Source organism: Pelophylax lessonae (assembly GCF_965119305.1).
Source record: "Pelophylax lessonae genome assembly, chromosome: 13".
Classification (NCBI taxonomy): Eukaryota; Metazoa; Chordata; class Amphibia; order Anura; family Ranidae; genus Pelophylax; species Pelophylax lessonae.
The window spans coordinates 172,358,242-172,382,220 of NC_138780.1; the positions used below are offsets into that span (position 1 = coordinate 172,358,242).

Sequence of the window (23,979 nt, forward strand, 5' to 3'; positions counted from 1 at the left end):
AGGTTTTTTACCTTCATGCATTCTATGCATGTGCAGCGTCCCCGCCCAGCCCCCTCCCCAACCTTACCTGAGCTCCTTCTGATCCAACGATGTTCACAATAGCCTCGGCTGTATGGCGTTCCTGCCCCCTCATTGGCTGAGACAGCAGCAGGAACCCATTGGCTCTCTTGGCTGTCAATCACAGCCAGTGAGCCAATGAGGAGAAGGCGGGGTGAGCCGTGGCTCTATGTGTCTTATGGACACATAGAGCAGCAGCTCGGGAGCGAGCACGCAGCGGTGCCTCTAGGGCAAGAGGGAGGAGAGAAGCCAAGAGCGCCAGCAGGGAACCCGAAAATAAGAGAATCGAAGCTGCTCTGTGCTAAACCACTGCACAGAGCAGCAGGTAAGTTAAAAAAAAAAAAACCCGAACACTTAATACCACTTTAAGGTCATATAGGATTAGGCAGACGTAATATATAGAAATATATAGAAATAATTGTCAGACAGACAATTAAAATCGGAGTGCTGCTGTGAACATCTGAAAGTTATGAGCTTGATGAGAGTGATTTGTGCTGTTATAACTCTTCTATTGTTTGTTTCTTTTAGCTGGATGTGGATGGACGTGTCGACTCTTTCCACATCTTCCTCTCTCCACGGCAAGTTCACCTCTTGCTGGACATGCTGTCAGCCATTGCTGGACCAGGTAATAAAGTCTTCGTAGTTATCAACATTTAAAATCATTTATCAAGTTGTTTGGTGGGTTTGTGTTACTCATAGCAACCAGTCAGTTTGTGGCATTTTGTAATCCACACAGGGTTAGAAATGATATTAATAAAAAATGTTCTAAACCTGCGCTAATGTTGAGACAGCTGGACACCGTGTCCTGATACCCGACACTTCACAATAATGCAAAATCCAATAGTGCAGCGCTCCAATGTATAAATTGTTACTAAAATGACATTTCAAATAAATAATTAATAATATAAGTGCATAAAAATGATTTAATTGTGTGACCAGAAATGGGACAACTGAAAGTCCAAATATTGAAAGAATGATAAATTAAGGTTTGTTGTTCCACAAGCTGTGATGAGGACAAGGATCCTCAAGTAGCCAAGGTGACACCATCCACTCTCATGCTATGCTTACCTGAATGCATGTGACCCCCTACTAAGAGTGGTCCATGTGCGCTTTCTTTACAATAGCAGCCCCAGCATCATAAATGAAGGAATGATCCTCCAGGAGAATAACAAAACAGCACCACCATAAGGGCTCTTTCACACGGGCGATCCGATCAGATCCGCCTGTCAGTTTTTTAGGCGGATCTGATCGGATCCTCCATGCAGCTCTATGGGGCAGCGGGTGTCAGCGGAGACACCTCCGCTGACACCCGCTGCCATCCGCATCCGATCCTGTCCGTGAAATCTGGACGGATGGAAACCCTATTTATCCATCCGTTCAGTAATCGGATCGGATCGGATCTGATGAGAGCGGACAAGCGGTCCGCTCTCATCCGATCCCCATAGAGGGCAGCGGGGGCTGTGACACCTCCCTCTCCGCTCTGCAAGCGGAGACGGAGCTGTCATCCGCCGGCTCATCGGGGATCGTGGATCGATCCCTGCTGAGCAACACGGATCCGCCTTCGGAGACGGACCGTGTGAAAGAGCCCTAAGAGTAGCAGTCTCAGACTCCTCCACAATGATCAGACTCTAATTAGCTTAGTTTGTCATCAATAGGATGTTATACCTAACATAAAATGAAAAAAATGCTCCAATTAGTGTAATACTCTAAAACTGGAAAGCAGCCCTGCCCCCACTTCCTCCTTACTGCATTTTATGGACAGCAGCAGGAGCCAATGGACTTGAATGGCTGTTCGAGTCCTGTGTGAAGAGCAAGAGCGGGGAGAAAAGATGCAGCCGTGTACAGCATTAGTTTTCTTCTCTCCTCTCCTTCCATTTAGACAGGGAAGGGGGAAGATGGAGAGCAATAAAACATTTTTGTACCTTAATGCAAGGAATGCATTAAGGTAAAAAATGTTTTTAGCTTTAGTAACACTTTAATACATTTTGTTGCAGGCCCCAATGTTCTGATCTAAAAGAAAAAAAGGTGTTTGTGCCACCATGTCCTTTTGGATACTGATTCCGAATGGGAGGGTCTGGTTTGGTATAATCAGTTGGTGCACGCTTCATGTTCTGATAAGAAAAGCTGCAGTGTTGGCATCCATTTAGAAGTTTACTGTATAACCTTTGTAGAAGCAGCAAATCGGCTTTCTAAAGTGTGCCAACTCCAAATATTAACAGAATAAATATATCCCACATAGGAACCCCAGGTGGGGAAAGGTGGACTTTAAGCCCCGGTTCACACTTCTGCGAGTGCCGGGTTCGCATGTAATGTCGGAGCGCACTGCTCCGACATTACATGCGATCAGCTGTGCGGTGCGAGTTTAGCCATACAGTTTGTATGGCTAAATTCGCATCGCACCCGGAGCAAACACACACAGGAGGCATTTTTGCAGCCGCATCAGGATCGGATCGCACAGCGGTTCACACTTGTGCGATCCGCTCCTGTGCGAACTGCACGATCGCACTGCGATATGCGATCAAACTGGGGGTGTCGTTAAGATTACATTGACACCCCCAGCGTATCGCATATGGCAGTGTGAACTGCCGGGGGTGCGTGTGCGAGGCGGGAACAGGCTGCGAATTCGCAGCCTTCCCGCATCGCATAAATGTGAACCGAGCCTAAGGGCGCAGCATGAGACCAATACTTGTATATATGTATAAAAAAATATATTTTATTTCACAAAATGTTTAAAATAGTAAAAACAAGGCTTCACAAAGAGCAAGAGCAAAGGGAACATCCCCTATATGTATACCCCTGAAGAAACACAGGACAAGAGTAACCATAAGTATCCAAAGTTTGTCACTTGTACATATCGTCCGGATACTCTTGTCCGGTTTGGCGGTCAACGCATTTTCGCTTAGGTTGCAGTTTCTTCAGGACCGTTTATTTGTGAGGTTACAAACACTATTATCTTGAAACAAATAAACATTAATTAGATATTATATTACTATTCACATGGTAGCTCTTAAATTTATGCTGCATAGCTTACATTTGGCGATAATTTTTAAATCTCTTGTAAACCAGTCTGGGAGGCGGACACCTTGGTGGGATATCTCACCAAAACTAAATTTCTGTTGTAGAGGATGCCTAAAATTTGTATCTTGGTACGGACTTCTGGGAAAATCAGTGAGCCAATCAGGCAAGCCGGAAATTGAATTTCTGGGGCGTTCAGTACACCAGTAGTGTATAGAAGGGCGCTATATTGGCATATTAAATTTTACAGAAGTTTACAGCACTGCAGGTTAAAAAGGAAAGATAATTTTTAATAAAATTTAAATTTCAGTATGGTTTGTGTAGCAATTATATAATATAATAAATATATGTATATATATATATATATATATATATATATAAAAATTTTTTTTTTTTTTTTTATTTGCTGTTTGTTTTTATGAAACTAAAGTTACTCTTTGAGTCTTCTTTTAAAGTCTGCTTGTTTTTTATATTTTTTTCAAGTGTCAGAATTGCTGTAAACCATGAATAAGTTAATATTATTTACTGATCACTTTTGCGCATATATCTAAAGAAATGGCAATAGACCAGACATCCTTTAAATGTTTTATATAAATCTTTTGTATATTGAAGTTGTTATCCCCACTTTGTCCTTTAGATGACCCTTCCAAAAACATCTGTTCCATTTTAAATTCTTTAATCCTCTTATACTTTGTTATTGTCAGGGGACATTTACATTTTCTAAATGGAACTGTGGATAAAAGATGTCATTTGTGCATCATTTTGTTTGTGTATTTTTTTTTTTTTTTTAAAGGGAAAATCCAGCATGGTCATTTTTGCTTTTTTGCGTACATGAATGTAATCCGATTTAAAGGTGAACCCCATGTATTCACAAAGTAATTTGACCAAAAAAAACACACAACAAAAAGATAAAAAATTTTTATTTATTTTTTTAATGCAGTTGGTGTAAGTACATTTATGTGTCTTGAGGTCAGCATCCTTGAATGAACAGCGACATTCAGACTGGGGGAGACAAAAGCCAATGTTAGGGGCCAATCAGGTGTGCTTCATGGTACTGACAGGTGGAGTGAGCCGAAGAATCACCTGCTTAGACTGCTTTTGCTCCAAACAGCAGGCTGTCCTCGATCAGGGGCATGCTGCAGTAAAGTAGAAGTAAAAACCATGGGTTGCAGGAATTAAATTTGCACGATTCCCCCATCAACACAGTGCTGACAGGGGAGTTCCTCCTGTCCAGGCTATTGAGCTCTCTCAGCGGGGGGGCACATTAATGGTTCAAATCCCAGCTGGCTGAGATTTCAACCGTGTATGGTGGGTGGGTGTGGGAACTCCGCAGGGAGAAGACAGTGATTATTGCTAGTGGCTATAGCAGCCGCTAGCGATAATCGTAAGAAAATCCGGGGCAGGCTGGTTTTACCCAAGTTGATCAGTCGATTAACTTGGTACATTCAGCCTGCCCATTAACGGTTCAAATCCCAGCTGGTTGAGATTTGAACTGTGTATGGCCCGCCTAAAGCCTGGTACATACATACTAAACATTTTTATTCCCGTTAAACTGAAAAAAACCTCACCGCTCAGATCGGAGCCAGTGTACTAACAATCTGCTGAGCTATTGTGTTCTGACAGGGGGATGCCCCCCACCGCCAGAACACTCTCTGGTCATCACTCTCAAAAACCCAAAACATACTGCCAAGGCAACAAAGAAGTGGCTCAAGAAGAAGCACATTAAGGTCATAAAGTGGCCTAGCCAGTCTCCAGACCTTAATCCTATAGATAATGTATGGAGGGAGCTGAAACTTTAGGTTGCCAATCGACATCTAGAAAATCCTAAGGATTTAGAGAAGATCTGTAAAGAGTGAACCAAAATCCCTCCTAAGATGTGTGCAAATCTGGTCACCAATTACAAGAAACATCTTCTAATTTAAAGTTCTAAAGTTCTAAGTCATATTTTGCACTGCCAGCAACATTAGTCACCAGCACTCATCACTGTATTCTGCCAAGGAGGAAGACTTCCCGCCAGCAGAACACAATAACGCTGCAGGAGGGATTCCCCCATCAACTCTGACTGTGTTGATGGGGGAATCGAGCAATTTTCATTTTTTTCAGCCCATTGTTTAAGGAAAGAAAATTGCAATATTTTTGGCTAGCCTAAGGCCTCTTGAACACAGTACTAATGGTTGAACATCAGCATTTCTGGATGTAATTTTAGGTGTTTGTTCTGCAGAAATATCCCTTTTTGTGCATACACAACATTGCTAGGGAAAATACATTAGTATTTCTGTTCATTTGCGCGTATTTGCACGTATCGGCGCAAAATACTGACCAGAAAAACAGATTTTTCAAATTTATTTTCCAAGAATACGCAGCTTTTGTTTTACATGTCTGTATGTATGCTCACATTGTAAACAATGGGCTGCATTTTAGATCCATTAAAAAAATGCTGTACTGAGCTTTTTGTAGCTGCATTGTGCAAGGGGCCTGAGCCATCCTGCAGTATAATGGACCAAAGTCCATTTCCTCCATGAGCAAAGCTAATGTCTTCCACTTGGCACCGGTCATTTTTCTCTGCTTGGTGATGAGTTCTTCTGCCTCTGGAGCTTATGAAAGTAGACCTAGCTGCTGGAAGTGACCCTCCACCAATCGGAGGTGTGCACATCTCGCAAAAGGACCTCCGGAAGTAAAAAAAAAAGGAGATAAGGATCATTATGTGACTGTGGCTTCAGGTAAGTAAAATGGGTATTGGGATAGTTTTTTTTTTTTTTTTTTATACCATTGGTTAGATAAAGGTAAGTGGGAGGGAGGGTTGCTAATATCCTGGAGTCGGGTTTTAACCAGTTATGCAATAAGTGATAATAGCATTTTAACATTTTAATAATTAAAAATATAAACTGTTGCAGAATCCTCCAGTCGGATAGGAATGCCCAGCAAAGATCGGAAGAGCCGCCCCATGCAGCAAGAAGATGAGCTTCGCCTTCAGATGGAGCTCAAACGCTATTTAAAAAAAGAAGCCATGTCTGAAGGACCGTCTGCTGAGCATAGCTTCTATGAGACTGACACAGCAAAAACACCTTCCAGCCATGGTGAGGCTCGCTATGCACTACCTAAGGCTTCTGTAATCATCATCTAAAGCAATGGGCAGGGCACGGCAATCCATCAAAACCAGTCATCTTTCATTGTTTTGGCTAGTGGTGCAACGAAAACTGAAAATTCAGAATGCACCTGGATGAAAACCGAAACCGAAATGGACAGTTTTTTTTAAAAAAAAAAAAAATGTTTTTAGTTTATTTAATTTGACTGGCGTTTTTGCATTGAAGTCAGTAGGGGGGCGTTTTTGCATTGAAGTCAGTAGGGGGGGCATTTTGCATTGAAGTCAATAGGATGCGATTATACCTTGACGTCAATGCGACACAGTTTGCCATTATCCGCACTTTTTGCAAAAAAGTTTTTATTTTTTTATTTATTTTTTTTACTCTATTGGCAAAACGCTGATAACCCTATTTTCGGCGGCCAATATATCAGTGCATCCCTAATTTATGAAAATTCTGGTACCGAAGCCGAAAAATCAGGATGCAATTGGCCAAAAACTGAAACTGATGGGAAAAAAAAAAAATGTTTTTCATTTAATTATTGTGGCTGGCGCTTTTGCATTGGTCAATGGGACGCGATTTTGCTTTGAAGTCAATGGGACGCGATTTTGCTTTCAAGTCAATGGGATGCGATTTTACATTGACGTCAGTATGACACAGCATGGCATTACCGGCCCTTTTTTTTTTTCCTCTATTGGCAAGACGCTGATAACCTTATTTTCGGCAGCCAATATATCGGTGCATCCCTAGTTGTGGCTGACAGAAGGTGATGAAAGATGTCTGTGGTGGTTGTAGGTCACTGAAATCCAAACTGCAGCCAAAAGTTCTGGAGGGGAGAAGGAGCTTAGAACTGTACTTTTAGCTGCTTTGATAAAATTGGGGGGGGGGGGGGGGGTTGTATATAAGACTGCTGTAGGAGATGAACACAGCACATGTTGCATTGTTTTTAATCCCTACTGTTATTTTTTTGATGCAAGCGCCTAGATTTTGGAATGGAGTTTGCTGTTATACGCACCTTAAACAGTATTTGACCCAAAATCAAATATGTAATGTATTGCAGCTTACCAATCATTGGGTGTGGTGGCTGCCTTCATTTTCTGTTTTTCAGCTTTTTTTCCTTCTATTTTCACCTGGTAATCTGGGCAATGACACACCTTCTGTATTGGAGCACCTCCACTCTGGATGAAGGAGCACATGGGTCACATTTGGACAGCAGCATTGTCAGTTTGGGAGGGAGGAGAGCCATCGATGTATTAACAGATTTACATACAGTAACAAATTGAAACCAAACTCCAGTTCACACTTTAGCCCCGGTTCACACTAGGGCGACCTGTGAGGCGACCAGGTCGCCTCCCATAGGGAAGCTACGGACCCGTTCTAATAGGAGCGACACAAGTCGCTCCGACCTAGAAAAAGGGTCCGGAGCTTCTTTGGGGGGACCAGGAGGCGACCGCCATAGACTTCAATGTTATGAAGTCTGTGGCGGCCGCTCCGAGGTCGCGGCGCGCTGCTCGCACCGCGATCTCGGAGGTCGCCCCTGAAAGTAGCGTCGCGCCAGTGTGAACCGGCGCTTATAATTAGTTACAGGAAACTGTTTTGTTTCTTTTGGGATACATTAATAAATGAAACCTGATTTATTGTAAGCAACCCGTCAGTGGTAAATGGTTTCTCTCATCCCTGTAACTTCTACATCTGCAACAGAGCTTGTTCTTTTGAAAAACCACAGACTTACTGGCTGGATCACCAGGTGAAAAAAAAAAAAAATTGTCTAAAAAAAAAAAAAAAAAAAAAAAAGAAAACAAATGCAGACATCACATCTAAGAATTGGTAAGCTGCAATCTAATACATTTATTTGCTTTTGGGTTTAATATTGCTTTAAGACATTTTAGACAGTGTATGAAGTTATGCAACTTCATCCTTTCAGACCTTAGGACAACCAAATCTCCGATCCAAAGGAACTAAATGCAAATAAATGAGCAAAAGAAATGCTGAGTTTGTGGTGTTTTTATCTTCCATGGTTTACTTTTTATTTCTCCTTCCTGTTTAGATGAGGAAGTGTTCTTCTCAATGGCGGATATGGACATGTCTCATAGCCTTTCCTCTCTCCCCCCACTTGGTGATCCACCGACAGTGGATTTAGATTTGTCGCTAAGTAGCACTTACACCAGTTCTCCGGTTGGCTCCCCACTTGGAGGTGCTGCAGTACGTATGACTTCTATTTCCGCTTCACCAAATGTCATGTGGGTGGTTTGATGTTGGTCCATGTTTGGATGGAAAGCAAACCGAGCATCCAGAAGGGAAAGACTTGCCCTCCTTTTTTTTTTTCTTAATGTTCCCCAAGTTTTTATCACCTTAATTATTTCTTATTGTTATTTAAAGATTGTACAAATGTAGACCGTTTTTATTTCTGTATACTTTTTTTTTTATATTATCTATAACCGAATACTGTAATACGATCAAAGAAAAACTTGCCAGCCCAAAAACAAAGTCGAAACTGTTTCAACAATTTGTGTTAAAACAGAGATTTCTCTTTCGTTCATTGACGGACACAGCTCCTGATATTCATAAACATTGGGTTATACTGCCCCCTACAGGAGTAAGACACTAGGCAATAAATAATTCTGGTTACACCCATGGGCGGTCACAGGGGGTATACTCCCTCTCTCTGCTATAGCCACTAAGTTTTTATCTGCCTAGTAAGGAGTAAGGACCCATTTCCTTGCTGAAATCTTTGGTCCTGGCAAAACATTTTTAGATAGAAATTTTCCTTCTGGATTTTCTCCTGTGAGATCTACAATCAACTGCCTGACTGGGGGACGGGCTGGATAATCTAGATCCAGTAGTCACCTCATTCTGGTCAGGGAGTGCGTGCAGACCTCCGCTGCGTACTAGGTCGGGGCACGACTTAGCCCCAGCGGAAGGGGGCTGGCCTGCGAGTTAAAACGCCTCGCCAGGTCGCATACGACCAGGTCTTGGCCCAAATTGCAGCGTTCATCCTGTCCGATAGCCCCCCCCAATTTGGATGTAGAGGGGTTCTGTTTGGAACGGTGCCCACCTGGTTCCTGGTATGGTGAGTAGCTGTCCCTCCCCCCCTCCCTCTGGAGGGTTTTAGGGCGGACGTGGGTCCCTCGAGAGGGTCGGACCCCCGGGTTCCTCTCCTTCCCACAGGCACCTTCCAGGTGGAGGAGGGGGGTGGGGAAGGATGAGGGACTTCCTCCCTCCCCCTGCCAAGTCCCTCATCCTTCCCCACCCCCCTTCTCCGCACTGGGGCTGTTTGGGTGGTCTGGCCACATTCCTGGGATGGGGGCAGGGAGCTAACTGGCGATGGGGGTCGTGGCGACCGGATGATCGACTGTGCAGGGTAGGGGGGGGGGGGGGGGGTTGTACCTGGAGGGGGCAAACTCCTGGATCATTTTACTTCCTGATCGCCACGCGTGTAGTGCAGATTCCCCTGGTGGCTGCAGGTGCCTGTTTCTGTGGGTGGTGAGTCTGGTGGGGTCCTCTTCCCCTCTACTGAGGATTGCTTGGTGCTTTGTGCCTGGCGACCAGGTGGTGCTGCCAGCGTGGTGGGTGTTGTCCCTTAGCAGTGTTTTATGCTTTTTGTGGGGTCCCCCTGGTGACTCATGGAGTCTTTGGAGCGTGTTTCCCCACTTGATCCCATCTCTGAGGCTGCTGGGCCCTCCGGGTCTCAACCATCCATCCATGCACTGACGGCGGTCCTGGAGTCCCTTGTGTCCCAAGTGGAGGTGGCTTGCGGGAGACGGAATAGCAAAAAGCAAGACTCCTGCATGAAGGTGCGTCCTCACCTGTATCGGAGGTGGGGGGGAAGTCTTCGCTGGTTTCCGGCCCCGTGGACTTCCCGGATGTAAGACAAGTGGCTCCATTAAGTCATTCGGTCCGGCTACAAGATCGAGTTTCACACTTGTCCCCCGGCAAGGTTTTTCCTTTCAACTTGCGCTTGTCCCTAGACCGCTTACAGGGCTTGTTTGGGTGGTACAAGACCTGTTCCTTCAAGGGGTGATTGTCCCGGGTTCCGACCTCAGAAAGTTTTCAGGGTTTTTACTCAAACCTGTTCACAGTTCCCAGGAAGGAAGGCAAAGTGCAGCCAATCCTGGGCCTCAAGGCACTAAACTACTTTGTGCGGGTACAGAAGTTCAGAATGAAGTCCATTTGAACAGTGGTGGCATCCTTGCGTCAGGGGGATTTCCTTGCCTCTATCGATATCAAGGCCCACTTTCACATTCCAATATGTGACAGTCACCAGCGTTTTCTCCACTTTGCTGTGGGAGAGGAGCATTATCAGTTTGTGGCACTACCCTTTGGTCTTGCATCTGCTCCTCGGGTCTTTACAAAAGTGTTAGCCCCGGTGCTAGCTTTGCTACGCCAAAGGCGGATCGTGGTATTGGGCTACTTTGACGATCTCCTTCTGCAAGCGGAGTCTTCCTCTGCTCTAGTGGAGAATAGGCTTGTGACGGTATCAGATTTTCATGCTGCGATTAATTGATTAAGGTTTTGCCACGGTATACGGTATTATCACGGTATTCTATTATTAAATTTAAATTATTAAATTTCCACCTCACTTCAATTTCATTGCTGAATTTAGGGGCTTTGGTTCACTTATGCACATTATTTTATAGTCAGTCAGTACAGACTCTGTGAACCAGGCCTAAAATAGGTCATCAAGCAGTGTCTGGCCTAACTGGTGATAACTGGTCCTGGCGCTCGGCTCCGATCCGATGGCCTGGTCATTAAGAGGGCAAATCCTTGTGGTCAAGATGTGGTTAAACCTGAAGGAGGTGTTGTTTATAAATTACTTTACTATTGCTTTAGGCCTGGTTCACATATATGCGGGTTGGTGGTTCGCATGTATGCGGGTTGGTGGTTCAGATGTATGCGGGTTGGCGGTTCACATGTATGCGGGTTGGCGGCCCACATGTATGCGGGTTGGCGGCCCACATTTGCACAGGCATAGCAGACCATTGATTTGAACGGGCTGCTATGCCCTCATTTTCTGCAGAAAAAAGGTGCATGCAGCATTTTTTTAAAAATTCAGTGGCCTTGAAATCCATCCTGCTTTTGCACCATGCGACTAACCTGCAGTTCCTGTTCTGGCAAGCTTTCTGCATTTTTTGTATACGTGGGCACGGCATTTAAAAACAGTTTGCGTGTGCAGCAACGGCAGGTAAGTCGCATGGTGCAAAAGAAGGATGGATTTCATGGCCACTGCATTTTTTTAAATTCTGCATGCACCTTTTTTCAGCTGAAAACGCAGGCATAGCAGCTCAAGCCCATTCACATCAATGGGCTGCTATGCCTGTGCAAATGTGGGCCGCCAACCCGCATACATGTGAACCAGGCCTAAAGCAATAGTAAAGTAATTAATAGATAAAAACACCGGTCCTTCTGCAGGTTTAACCACTTATGGATCGCAAGGATTTGCCCCTTTAAAGACCAGGCCATCGGATCAGAGCGCCAGGACCAGTCATCACCAGGTAGGCCAGACACTGCTTGATGGCTATATAATAATGTAATGTGGGCTGCTATGCCTGTGTGTATATGTATATATATATATATATATATATATTAGAGCTGCACGATTCTGGCCAAAATGAGAATCACGATTTTTTAGCTTGGAATAAAGATCACGATTCTCTCACGATTCTCTGTGTAACAAAAAAAAAAATTGGGATAACTTTACTGTTACGTTTTTTTTTTTTTTTTATTCATTAAAGTCTATTAATTGCGTTTGAAAGACTGCTGCGCAAATACAGTGTGACATAAAATATTACAACAATCGCCATTTTATTCTGTAGGGTCTCTGCTAAAAAAATATATAAAATATTTGGGGGTTCTAAGTACTTTTCTAGCAAAAAAAAAACTGATTTTTAACTTGCAAGCAACAAGTGTCAGAAAAAGATCCAGTCTTTAAGAGGTTAAACTTCCTTTCTCCCTGGCAGAGGGAAGGAAAAAATACAATGTAATCATTTTTGTTTATAGTTAGGAGACTTAATGCTGAAAGGGCTTAGCTGTGTGAGTGAATGAGTCATCCAGCTCACTGAAATGTATCAATTCACAAGTCAGGCAGACTTGACAGAGAAACTCGGTATTTTAAAAATGCCACAATAACAATACCGTGGCTATGCAATACCGCGATATATCGAATTACCGAAAACCGGCATATGTCTAGTGGAGAACGTGGAGTTCGGCTGGATGCTGAATTTTCACAAGTCTGCTCTGGTTCCATTCACAAAGTTGGACTATCTGGGCCTCACTCTGGATTCGGCTTTAGCCAGAGTGCTCCTTGTTCCGTGAGAATTACCTACCCTGTGAGAATTACCTACCCCTCGTCACTTCCGGCCAGAAGCATCTGAGCAGCGCAGCAGTGCGCATGCTCAGAGCGCCGGATACCTAATGGCAGAACAGAGAGCTTACTAGTGCGCATGCGCACTAGTATAAAACGATCACGGTGTACCGTGAAAAAAACCTACCGACGGGGCGCTTACCTAAAACAGCTGTGCTGACATACGAGTCATCCCCGCACCTGTCCCGGTCACTTCCCTGCTCTCGGCAAGTAAATATAAAAGCGGCTTTCGGCTCAGTGATTTATGTTTTCATACAGCCACCGCCGCTTTTATATTTACTATCCGAGAGCAGGGAAGTGACCGGGACAGGAGCAGAGATCACTCGTATTTCAGCACAGCTGTTTTAATGTACCCGCTGCATTACATACAGTGCGGAGTACCGGAAGTGACGAGGGGTAGGTTTTTCTCACGGGTAGGTAATTCTCACGGAACACTCCTTCTTCTGGACAAACTCCAGAAATTGCAGGCTGCAATTTGCCTCCTGCTGTCCAACAAATGGTCATCCCTCTAGACTTGCATGTGGGTGCTGGGCCTGATGGTGTCTACCTTCGAGACGGTTCCATTTGCACAGTTCCATACGAGGTCCATGCAAAGGGAAATTCTGACCAAATGGGAAAAGACTCCTCAGTCTCTGGACAATCAGATCGGGCTGATTCGGGGACGAAGGAGTCCCTGATATGGTGGCTTTGTTCTCCGGCGTTTCGGCTGGGGTCACATCATCGATGAAACATTCACTATGATTGGCTAATGCGTCCTGAGGTCCTGCCTCTTCTTCAGAGCCAACTGAGCAGTACCTTAACCCTTCTACTTATACCATCAAATATGATAAGGCAAAGGAATGATCGGCTACTTAACCTGCCCCTATGGGGAGTATGTTCACATAATGCTCATTCGCATACTGTTGCCAAGCAACCCACCACCTAGACCAAACTCAAGTATATGCACACAGTCATAGTAATCCAGTGATATGAGAAACATGCTAAAAGTATTTATATTATAGCCTTATTAATTAATACAATATGCAAAATAGCAGAGTATTTAAAACATATGATGGATATTAAAAGAAAAGATGTATACTTCCCCCCAATCGCGATCAGGAATAGGAGTTGGTCGTCTAGTAACATACCCTCTGTGATTGTTGCTAGGCCAGGCATGGGGGATGTTCTCATTTGCTCCATCGGCTTTCTCTTGGGGGTAGAGCCTCACACTCTCCGCATCTAACCATGTGTTGCCAGGCAGCTAGAACGCATGTCCAAGACTATGGCCACGTCCTGCGCTCTATTGACGTCACATCCACCCGCATCACATCCAGGTAAGCGGAAGCGTCGCAAGACGTCACTTTCGCCCTTACCCTTTCTAGGGATGGAACTGCCCAGTGCATTCCATGCTGGGACACGGGAGCAACTTGATGCCAAAACTTCCGCCCTTACTCTCACTACTGGTGCGTTAACCAAGTGCATCCCACACTGGGACGCACACTGTCTCGGGGAACAGTACCTCCCATCACCAGGGGGACTCCGAGGATGTGACCAGGCGGATGCACCCATGCATGACAAGGGGCCTCCCAGATCCTGACCTGAGGATGGTCTCCCTGAGACCCCAAAAATATGTTGGCACCACATACTTGTACATATGAGAGAGCGTGTTTCTTCTAAATTCAAAAACCCTGCCAATTTTAACCTGTGGCATGGCCTCGTCCTGCCACATTACTATGACTTTAAAAAGTTATTTTGAGCCAAGGTGGCCCAAACAAACTATTTCCTTCACTAACAGATGCCTGCTGGGCATATAAACTGTATATAGCATCCACTACATACAATATACAGCGCTGTGTTCCACCCGGCAGTGGGACAGGAACATTACGTTCCATTCCAAGAACAAAATCGAGCCCAGCTGAGCGCTGCTCAGCCATTCACAGGAAGCCTTGTATTTTATGAATAAATACAAAGTTTCCTCTGATTGGTTGAAGCGCAGACATCACTCGCCTCCCTGTCTCAGCCAATCAGAGGAAGATTTGGGAGCTCTCCCTGCCATAATTCCCAACTTTGTCTAACGTCTAACACAGTTTCTGCCCGCCCACCTTTTGAGTGTTCCAGCTCCACCTGTTACATTTTTTCATAATATAAAAAAATAAATAAAACGCATGGATGGTGAAATAGTAGATATAGCAGTTGTGGGAACTCTGAGATCTCACCAATAGACTCATAGACTTAAACCGCCAAATGGTTTAAAAAGGAACTAAACCCATCAATAAGCTTCCAGCACGGATTGCCGCAGGTAGCGAATAGCTGCGGGCACCGGTGACCTGTCATTATAGTGAAAGGGGCCGGCCACTGCACCTAGCTGCTGAGGGCCACAGCAGAAATCTCAGATTCCTGCTGCTGATATTCACACCGGTAATTAGGGCCTATGACGGCAGCTTCCTTGCTTGAAAAGGATAGAAGGGTTTAGTTCCACTTTTTAAAGCAATAGCCAACTTTTTTATTAGTCAAGTAAATGGCTGCTGCGTTCTGTATGGATGACGTTATTGTTTATTTACAGGCGACATGGAGCGACTATCAGGAACATCTGAGGATGGAGGAACCACTTCTGCGAGGGGCCACCTACAAGCCCAGCATAAACCAAAACACTCATAGACGAACCTGTAAGTTGTCATCATTCACTAATGCAGCGTTTCTCAACCTTTTGTTAGTCATGGCACACTTTAAAATTATGGACAGTCTCGAGGCACCCTACAAAATTATGGACAGTCTTGAGGCACCCCATCCTAAGATGTAAACACTTTTCTAATAGTTTTACAAAATGCAGTAATAGTCACACATGTAGGAGAGCCAACATTAGAGGTGCAAACTGGTACTGACTAGTATTCCAGTGTTTCTCTTCTTCCTCCGTTTTTCTCCATCACTCAGCTAATGTGACCCCAAAGCTGATGGAGAGAGGCAGGGAAGGATCAAACAAGGATGTTGTGCAGGCGACTGACATCTTCCTTATCAACTAATGATGCCATTGGTCGTTAGGAGGTTGGCAACTAGAAGGTTGTAATGGTGCACAATGAAAACCTGTGGCTTTGGGTATCTAAAAGGTAGGCTTCATCCAACTGCCCCTTGTATACAATGTTTGGGACATTTTTAGGCATTTTGCCAAGGCACCCCTAAAGAAACTTCAAGGCAACCTGGTTGTAAAAGGCTGCACTAATGAAATACTGGAATTCACTAAAGATATCACCATGTGCTTGTCCTGTGAATAACACTGTAGCATGGAATTGGTGCTTTTTTTTTTTTTTTTTTTTAAAGAATAAACTTTATTGGTTATTGTTGCTAATCAGTACTCCAAATCAAACTGCATCAATATATATTAAAGAAGATGCAGGTATAGCAAAAATAATGTAGTGTCCGCCTTCACAAAACCAAGGTTCAGAAATTCAAAACTATTAATAGTGTGGAGTCTAAGATACCTCCTGACAACCTCTGCCCAGGGGTGAAATATAGTAGAGGTAAGGTGAAACAGTATAGAGTCCGGACTAAGGACCAAGGCGATTCAAGGGTCTTCTACTAATAGGTTACTATTAGTGTTGAGCGAACACGGACTGTATTATTCGTGTTCGTACCGAATAATTGGATTTTTTGTACCCGAACACGGACACGGACACTTTACTGTATGTTCGGGTAAAAATCCGTGTTCGGTCGTTTTATTTCCGGGTTTTGCATGCTTTGGCGCTCTTTTCATGGCGGGCTTTCAACAGCCAATCAACAATCGTTTAACTGGTGTGCCTTAAGCCATCCCAGCCATGCCTGCAAATGTCTCAGTAGCTGTGATTGGCCGTCTGAAGCATGTGACCAAGTCTTTATAAGTTCGAGGCAGCCGCAGCGGCGTCATTATGCTGCTTAGATTCAGGGACAGAGAGCACACATCAACGTGCTGGCTGCTGATTAGGGAAAGATAGGCAGGAAAAAACCATTTGTGTCCGGATAGAATTGAGGGACAGGTCGGAGTGTTTAGGCAGGGCGAGTTGTAGGCATTTTAGGGATAGAGTCTGCTGAATTATATAGGGTCAGTGTCTTCTACAAACTACAATCGATATTGCTGTGTGGGGGGTGGGGTGAATCTGCACTCAATCCTGATCTACGATCTCTTCTCAATCCTGTTAGGGACAGAGTCTGCTGAATTTTAGGGAAACTGTGTTCTACAAACTACAATCGATATTGCTGTGTGGGGGGTGGGGTGAATCTGCACTCAATTCTGATCTACGATCTCTTCTCAATCCTGTTAGGGACAGAGTCTGCTGAATTTTAGGGAAACTGTGTTCTACAAACTACAATCGATATTGCTGTGTGGGGGGTGGGGTGAATCTGCACTCAATCCTGATCTACGATCTCTTCTCAATCCTGTTAGGGACAGAGTCTGCTGAATTTTAGGGAAACTGTGTTCTACAAACTACAATCGATATTGCTGTGTGGTGTGGGATTGGAGATAGGCAGGTGTCAGTGATCCACATCCATTTTTCTGTGTGTGAGCTGCAGTGAACACAATCTTTTTGGGCTGCAGTGAACACAATCTTTTTGGGCTGCAGTGAACACAATCTTTTTGGGCTGCAGTGAACACAATCTTTTTGGGCTGCAGTGAACACAATCTTTTTGGGCTGCAGTGAACACAATCTTTTTGGGCTGCAGTGAACACAATCTTTTTGGGCTGCAGTGAACACAATCTTTTTGGGCTGCAGTGAACACAATCTTTTTGGGGTGCAGTGAACACAATCCTTTTTGGTGTGCAGTGAACACAATCTTTGTGGGGTGCAGTGAACAAAATCCTTTGTGGGGTGCAGTGAACACAATCTTTTTGGGGTGCAGTGAACAAAATCCTTTTTGGGGTGCAGTGAACAACATCCTTTTTGGGGTGCAGTGAACACAATCTTTTTGGGGTGGAGTGAACAACATCCTTTTTGGGGTGCAGTGAACAAAATCCTTTTTGGGGTGCAGTGAACAAAATCATTTTTGGGGTGCAGTGAACACAATCTTTTTGGGGTGCAGTGAACACAATCTTTGTGGGGTGCAGTGAACACAATCTTTTTGGGGTGGAGTGAACAACATCCTTTTTGGGGTGCAGTGAACAACATCCTTTTTGGGGTGCAGTGAACACAATCTTTTTGGGGTGCAGTGAACACAATCTTTGTGGGGTACAGTGAACAGAATCTTTGTGGGGTGCAGTGAACACAATCTTTGGGGGGTACAGTGAACACAATCTTTGTGAGGTGCAGTGAACACAATCTTTGTGGGGTGCAGTGAACACAATCATTGTGGGGTGCAGTGAACTCAATCTTTGTGGGGTACAGTGAACACAATCTCATACTGAAGGTTTGAGGGTGCTGCCTGTTCCATACTCCCCCTACTCCTCATCTAGCCTTTTAGGGGTACAAACAATAGTAATTGGGGCCTAGTGTGGTTGTGTACGTGTGATATACATACACTTTTTTGGGATCATATTTTCTATTCCGCTATTTAATCAAAAACCTTTGGGGATCAGTTAAATTGGGGGATAGTCTGTGTTGGTACGTGTGAGAGAGATCCACCTTTCCAAGTTGTTGGGGTTCATCTCATACTTCTGAAGGTTTGAGGGTGCTGCCTGTTCCATACTCCCCCCTACTCCTAGCCTTTTAGGGGTACAAACAATAGTAATTGGGGCCTAGTGTGGTTGTGTACGTGTGATATACATACACTTTTTTGGGATCATATTTTCTATTCCGCTATTTAATCAAAAACCTCTGGGGATCAGTTAAATTGGGGGATAGTCTGTGTTGGTACGTGTGAGAGAGATCCACCTTTCCAAGTTGTTGGGGTTCATCTCATACTTCTGAAGGTTTGAGGGTGCTGCCTGTTCCATACTCCCCCTACTCCTAGCCTTTTAGGGGTACAAACAATAGTAATTGGGGCCTAGTGTGGTTGTGTACGTGTGATATACATACACTTTTTTGGGATCATATTTTCTATTCCGCTATTTAATCAAAAACCTCTGGGGATCAGTTAAATTGGGGGATAGTCTGTGTTGGTACGTGTGAGAGAGATCCACCTTTCCAAGTTGTTGGGGTTCATCTCATACTTCTGAAGGTTTGAGGGTGCTGCCTGTTCCATACTCCCCCTACTCCTAGCCTTTTAGGGGTACAAACAATAGTAATTGGGGCCTAGTGTGGTTGTGTACGTGTGATATACATACACTTTTTTGGGATCATATTTTCTATTCCGCTATTTAATCAAAAACCTTTGGGGATCAGTTAAATTGGGGGATAGTCTGTGTTGGTACGTGTGAGAGAGATCCACCTTTCCAAGTTGTTGGGGTTCATCTCATACTTCTGAAGGTTTGAGGGTGCTGCCTGTTCCATACTCCCCCTACTCCTAGCCTTTTAGGGGTACAAACAATAGTAATTGGGGCCTAGTGTGGTTGTGTACGTGTGATATACATACACTTTTTTGGGATCATATTTTCTATTCCGCTATTTAATCAAAAACCTCTGGGGATCAGTTAAATTGGGGGATAGTCTGTGTTGGTACGTGTGAGAGAGATCCACCTTTCCAAGTTGTTGGGGTTCATCTCATACTTCTGAAGGTTTGAGGGTGCTGCCTGTTCCATACTCCCCCTACTCCTAGCCTTTTAGGGGTACAAACAATAGTAATTGGGGCCTAGTGTGGTTGTGTACGTGTGATATACATACACTTTTTTGGGATCATATTTTCTATTCCGCTATTTAATCAAAAACCTTTGGGGATCAGTTAAATTGGGGGATAGTCTGTGTTGGTACGTGTGAGAGAGATCCACCTTTCCAAGTTGTTGGGGTTCATCTCATACTTCTGAAGGTTTGAGGGTGCTGCCTGTTCCATACTCCCCCCTACTCCTAGCCTTTTAGGGGTACAAACAATAGTAATTGGGGCCTAGTGTGGTTGTGTACGTGTGATATACATACACTTTTTTGGGATCATATTTTCTATTCCGCTATTTAATCAAAAACCTCTGGGGATCAGTTAAATTGGGGGATAGTCTGTGTTGGTACGTGTGAGAGAGATCCACCTTTCCAAGTTGTTGGGGTTCATCTCATACTTCTGAAGGTTTGAGGGTGCTGCCTGTTCCATACTCCCCCTACTCCTAGCCTTTTAGGGGTACAAACAATAGTAATTGGGGCCTAGTGTGGTTGTGTACGTGTGATATACATACACTTTTTTGGGATCATATTTTCTATTCCGCTATTTAATCAAAAACCTCTGGGGATCAGTTAAATTGGGGGATAGTCTGTGTTGGTACGTGTGAGAGAGATCCACCTTTCCAAGTTGTTGGGGTTCATCTCATACTTCTGAAGGTTTGAGGGTGCTGCCTGTTCCATACTCCCCCCTACTCCTAGCCTTTTAGGGGTACAAACAATAGTAATTGGGGCCTAGTGTGGTTGTGTACGTGCGAGATACATACACTTTTTTTGATCATATTTCCTATTCCGCTATTCAATAAAAACCTTTGAGGATCAATTGAATTGCGGGATAGTCTGTGTCGGTACGTGTGAGAGAGATCCACCTTTCCAAGTTGTTGGGGTTCATCTCATACTTCTGAAGGTTTGAGGGTGCTGCCTGTTCCATACCCCCCCTACTCCTCATCTAGCCTTTTAGGGGTACAAACAATAGTAATTGGGGCCTAGTGTGGTTGTGTACGTGCGAGATACATACACTTTTTTTGATCATATTTCCTATTCCGCTATTCAATAAAAACCTTTGGGGATCAATTAAATTGCGGGATAGTCTGTGTCGGTACGTGTGAGATCCACCTTTCCAAGTTTTTGGGGTTCATCTCATACTTCTGAAGGTTTGAGGGTGCTGCCTGTTCCATACCCCCCCTACTCCTCATCTAGCCTTTTAGGGGTACAAACAATAGTAATTGGGGCCTAGTGTGGTTGTGTACGTGCGAGATACATACACATTTTTTGATCATATTTCCTATTCCGCTATTCAATAAAAACCTTTGGGGATCAATTAAATTGCGGAATAGTCTGTGTCGGTACGTGTGAGATCCACCTTTCCAAGTTTTTGGGGTTCATCTCATACTTCTGAAGCTTTGAGGGTGCTGCCTGTTCCATACTCCTCCTCCTCCTCATCCATCCTTTTAGGTGTACAAACAATAGTAATTGGGGCCTAGTGTGTTTCTGTACGTGCGAGATACATACACTTTTTTTGATCATATTTCCTATTCCGCTATTCAATAAAAACCTTTGGGGATCAATTAAATTGCGGGATAGTCTGTGTCGGTACGTGTGAGATCCACCTTTCCAAGTTTTTGGGGTTCATCTCATACTTCTGAAGCTTTGAGGGTGCTGCCTGTTCCATACTCCTCCTCCTCCTCATCCATCCTTTTAGGTGTACAAACAATAGTAATTGGGGCCTAGTGTGCTTCTGTACGTGTGAGATACATACACATTTTTTGATCATATTTCCTATTCCGCTATTCAATAAAAACCTTTGGGGATCAATTAAATTGCGGGATAGTCTGTGTCGGTACGTGTGAGATCCACCTTTCCAAGTTTTTGGGGTTCATCTCATACTTCTGAAGGTTTGAGGGTGCTGCCTGTTCCATACCCCCCCTACTCCTCATCTAGCCTTTTAGGGGTACAAACAATAGTAATTGGGGCCTAGTGTGGTTGTGTACGTGCGAGATACATACACTTTTTTTGATCATATTTCCTATTCCGCTATTCAATAAAAACCTTTGGGGATCAATTAAATTGCGGGATAGTCTGTGTCGGTACGTGTGAGATCCACCTTTCCAAGTTTTTGGGGTTCATCTCATACTTCTGAAGCTTTGAGGGTGCTGCCTGTTCCATACTCCTCCTCCTCCTCATCCATCCTTTTAGGTGTACAAACAATAGTAATTGGGGCCTAGTGTGCTTCTGTACGTGTGAGATACATACACATTTTTTGATCATATTTCCTATTCCGCTATTCAATAAAAACCTTTGGGGATCAATTAAATTGCGGAATAGTCTGTGTCGGTACGTGTGAGATCCACCTTTCCAAGTTTTTGGGGTTCATCTCATACTTCTGAAGCTTTGAGGGTGCTGCCTGTTCCATACTCCTCCTCCTCCTCATCCATCCTTTTAGGTGTACAAACAATAGTAATTGGGGCCTAGTGTGCTTCTGTACGTGTGAGATACATACACATTTTTTGATCATATTTCCTATTCCGCTATTCAATAAAAACCTTTGGGGATCAATTAAATTGCGGAATAGTCTGTGTCGGTACGTGTGAGATCCACCTTTCCAAGTTTTTGGGGTTCATCTCATACTTCTGAAGCTTTGAGGGTGCTGCCTGTTCCATACTCCTCCTCCTCCTCATCCATCCTTTTAGGTGTACAAACAATAGTAATTGGGGCCTAGTGTGTTTCTGTACGTGCGAGATACATACACTTTTTTTGATCATATTTCCTATTCCGCTATTCAATAAAAACCTTTGGGGATCAATTAAATTGCGGGATAGTCTGTGTCGGTACGTGTGAGATCCACCTTTCCAAGTTTTTGGGGTTCATCTCATACTTCTGAAGCTTTGAGGGTGCTGCCTGTTCCATACTCCTCCTCCTCCTCATCCATCCTTTTAGGTGTACAAACAATAGTAATTGGGGCCTAGTGTGCTTCTGTACGTGTGAGATACATACACATTTTTTGATCATATTTCCTATTCCGCTATTCAATAAAAACCTTTGGGGATCAATTAAATTGCGGGATAGTCTGTGTCGGTACGTGTGAGATCCACCTTTCCAAGTTTTTGGGGTTCATCTCATACTTCTGAAGCTTTGAGGGTGCTGCCTGTTCCATACTCCTCCTCCTCCTCATCCATCCTTTTAGGTGTACAAACAATAGTAATTGGGGCCTAGTGTGCTTCTGTACGTGTGAGATACATACACATTTTTTGATCATATTTCCTATTCCGCTATTCAATAAAAACCTTTGGGGATCAATTAAATTGCGGAATAGTCTGTGTCGGTACGTGTGAGATCCACCTTTCCAAGTTTTTGGGGTTCATCTCATACTTCTGAAGCTTTGAGGGTGCTGCCTGTTCCATACTCCTCCTCCTCCTCCTCATCCATCCTTTTAGGTGTACAAACAATAGTAATTGGGGCCTAGTGTGCTTCTGTACGTGTGAGATACATACACATTTTTTGATCATATTTCCTATTCCGCTATTCAATAAAAACCTTTGGGGATCAATTAAATTGCGGAATAGTCTGTGTCGGTACGTGTGAGATCCACCTTTCCAAGTTTTTGGGGTTCATCTCATACTTCTGAAGCTTTGAGGGTGCTGCCTGTTCCATACTCCTCCTCCTCCTCATCCATCCTTTTAGGTGTACAAACAATAGTAATTGGGGCCTAGTGTGTTTCTGTACGTGTGAGATACATACACTTTTTTTGATCATATTTCCTATTCCGCTATTCAATAAAAACCTTTGGGGATCAATTGAATTGCGGGATAGTCTGTGTCGGTACGTGTGAGAGAGATCCACCTTTCCAAGTTGTTGGGGTTCATCTCATACTTCTGAAGGTTTGAGGGTGCTGCCTGTTCCATACCCCCCCTACTCCTCATCTAGCCTTTTAGGGGTACAAACAATAGTAATTGGGGCCTAGTGTGGTTGTGTACGTGCGAGATACATACACTTTTTTTGATCATATTTCCTATTCCGCTATTCAATAAAAACCTTTGAGGATCAATTGAATTGCGGGATAGTCTGTGTCGGTACGTGTGAGAGAGATCCACCTTTCCAAGTTGTTGGGGTTCATCTCATACTTCTGAAGGTTTGAGGGTGCTGCCTGTTCCATACTCCCCCTACTCCTCATCTAGCCTTTTAGGGGTACAAACAATAGTAATTGGGGCCTAGTGTGGTTGTGTACGTGTGATATACATACACTTTTTTGGGATCATATTTTCTATTCCGCTATTTAATCAAAAACCTTTGGGGATCAGTTAAATTGGGGGATAGTCTGTGTTGGTACGTGTGAGAGAGATCCACCTTTCCAAGTTGTTGGGGTTCATCTCATACTTCTGAAGGTTTGAGGGTGCTGCCTGTTCCATACTCCCCCTACTCCTAGCCTTTTAGGGGTACAAACAATAGTAATTGGGGCCTAGTGTGGTTGTGTACGTGTGATATACATACACTTTTTTGGGATCATATTTTCTATTCCGCTATTTAATCAAAAACCTCTGGGGATCAGTTAAATTGGGGGATAGTCTGTGTTGGTACGTGTGAGAGAGATCCACCTTTCCAAGTTGTTGGGGTTCATCTCATACTTCTGAAGGTTTGAGGGTGCTGCCTGTTCCATACTCCCCCCTACTCCTAGCCTTTTAGGGGTACAAACAATAGTAATTGGGGCCTAGTGTGGTTGTGTACGTGTGATATACATACACTTTTTTGGGATCATATTTTCTATTCCGCTATTTAATCAAAA

At 44.0% G+C, this 23,979-nt stretch overlaps 1 protein-coding gene across 3 annotated transcripts in view; it reads left to right on the forward strand.

Annotated features, from left to right (window-relative positions):
- ATG2B (autophagy related 2B) overlaps nucleotides 1-23,979 on the forward strand; it is a 170,429-nt gene that overhangs the window by 33,471 nt on the left and 112,979 nt on the right. For all 3 annotated transcript variants that reach the window (XM_082242639.1, XM_082242640.1, XM_082242641.1), the window contains exons 7-10: nucleotides 586-682; nucleotides 5,967-6,149; nucleotides 8,203-8,357; nucleotides 15,059-15,161. In XM_082242639.1, the coding sequence (XP_082098765.1) occupies nucleotides 586-682; nucleotides 5,967-6,149; nucleotides 8,203-8,357; nucleotides 15,059-15,161 (538 nt within the window). The remainder of the gene's footprint in view (nucleotides 1-585; nucleotides 683-5,966; nucleotides 6,150-8,202; nucleotides 8,358-15,058; nucleotides 15,162-23,979) is intronic.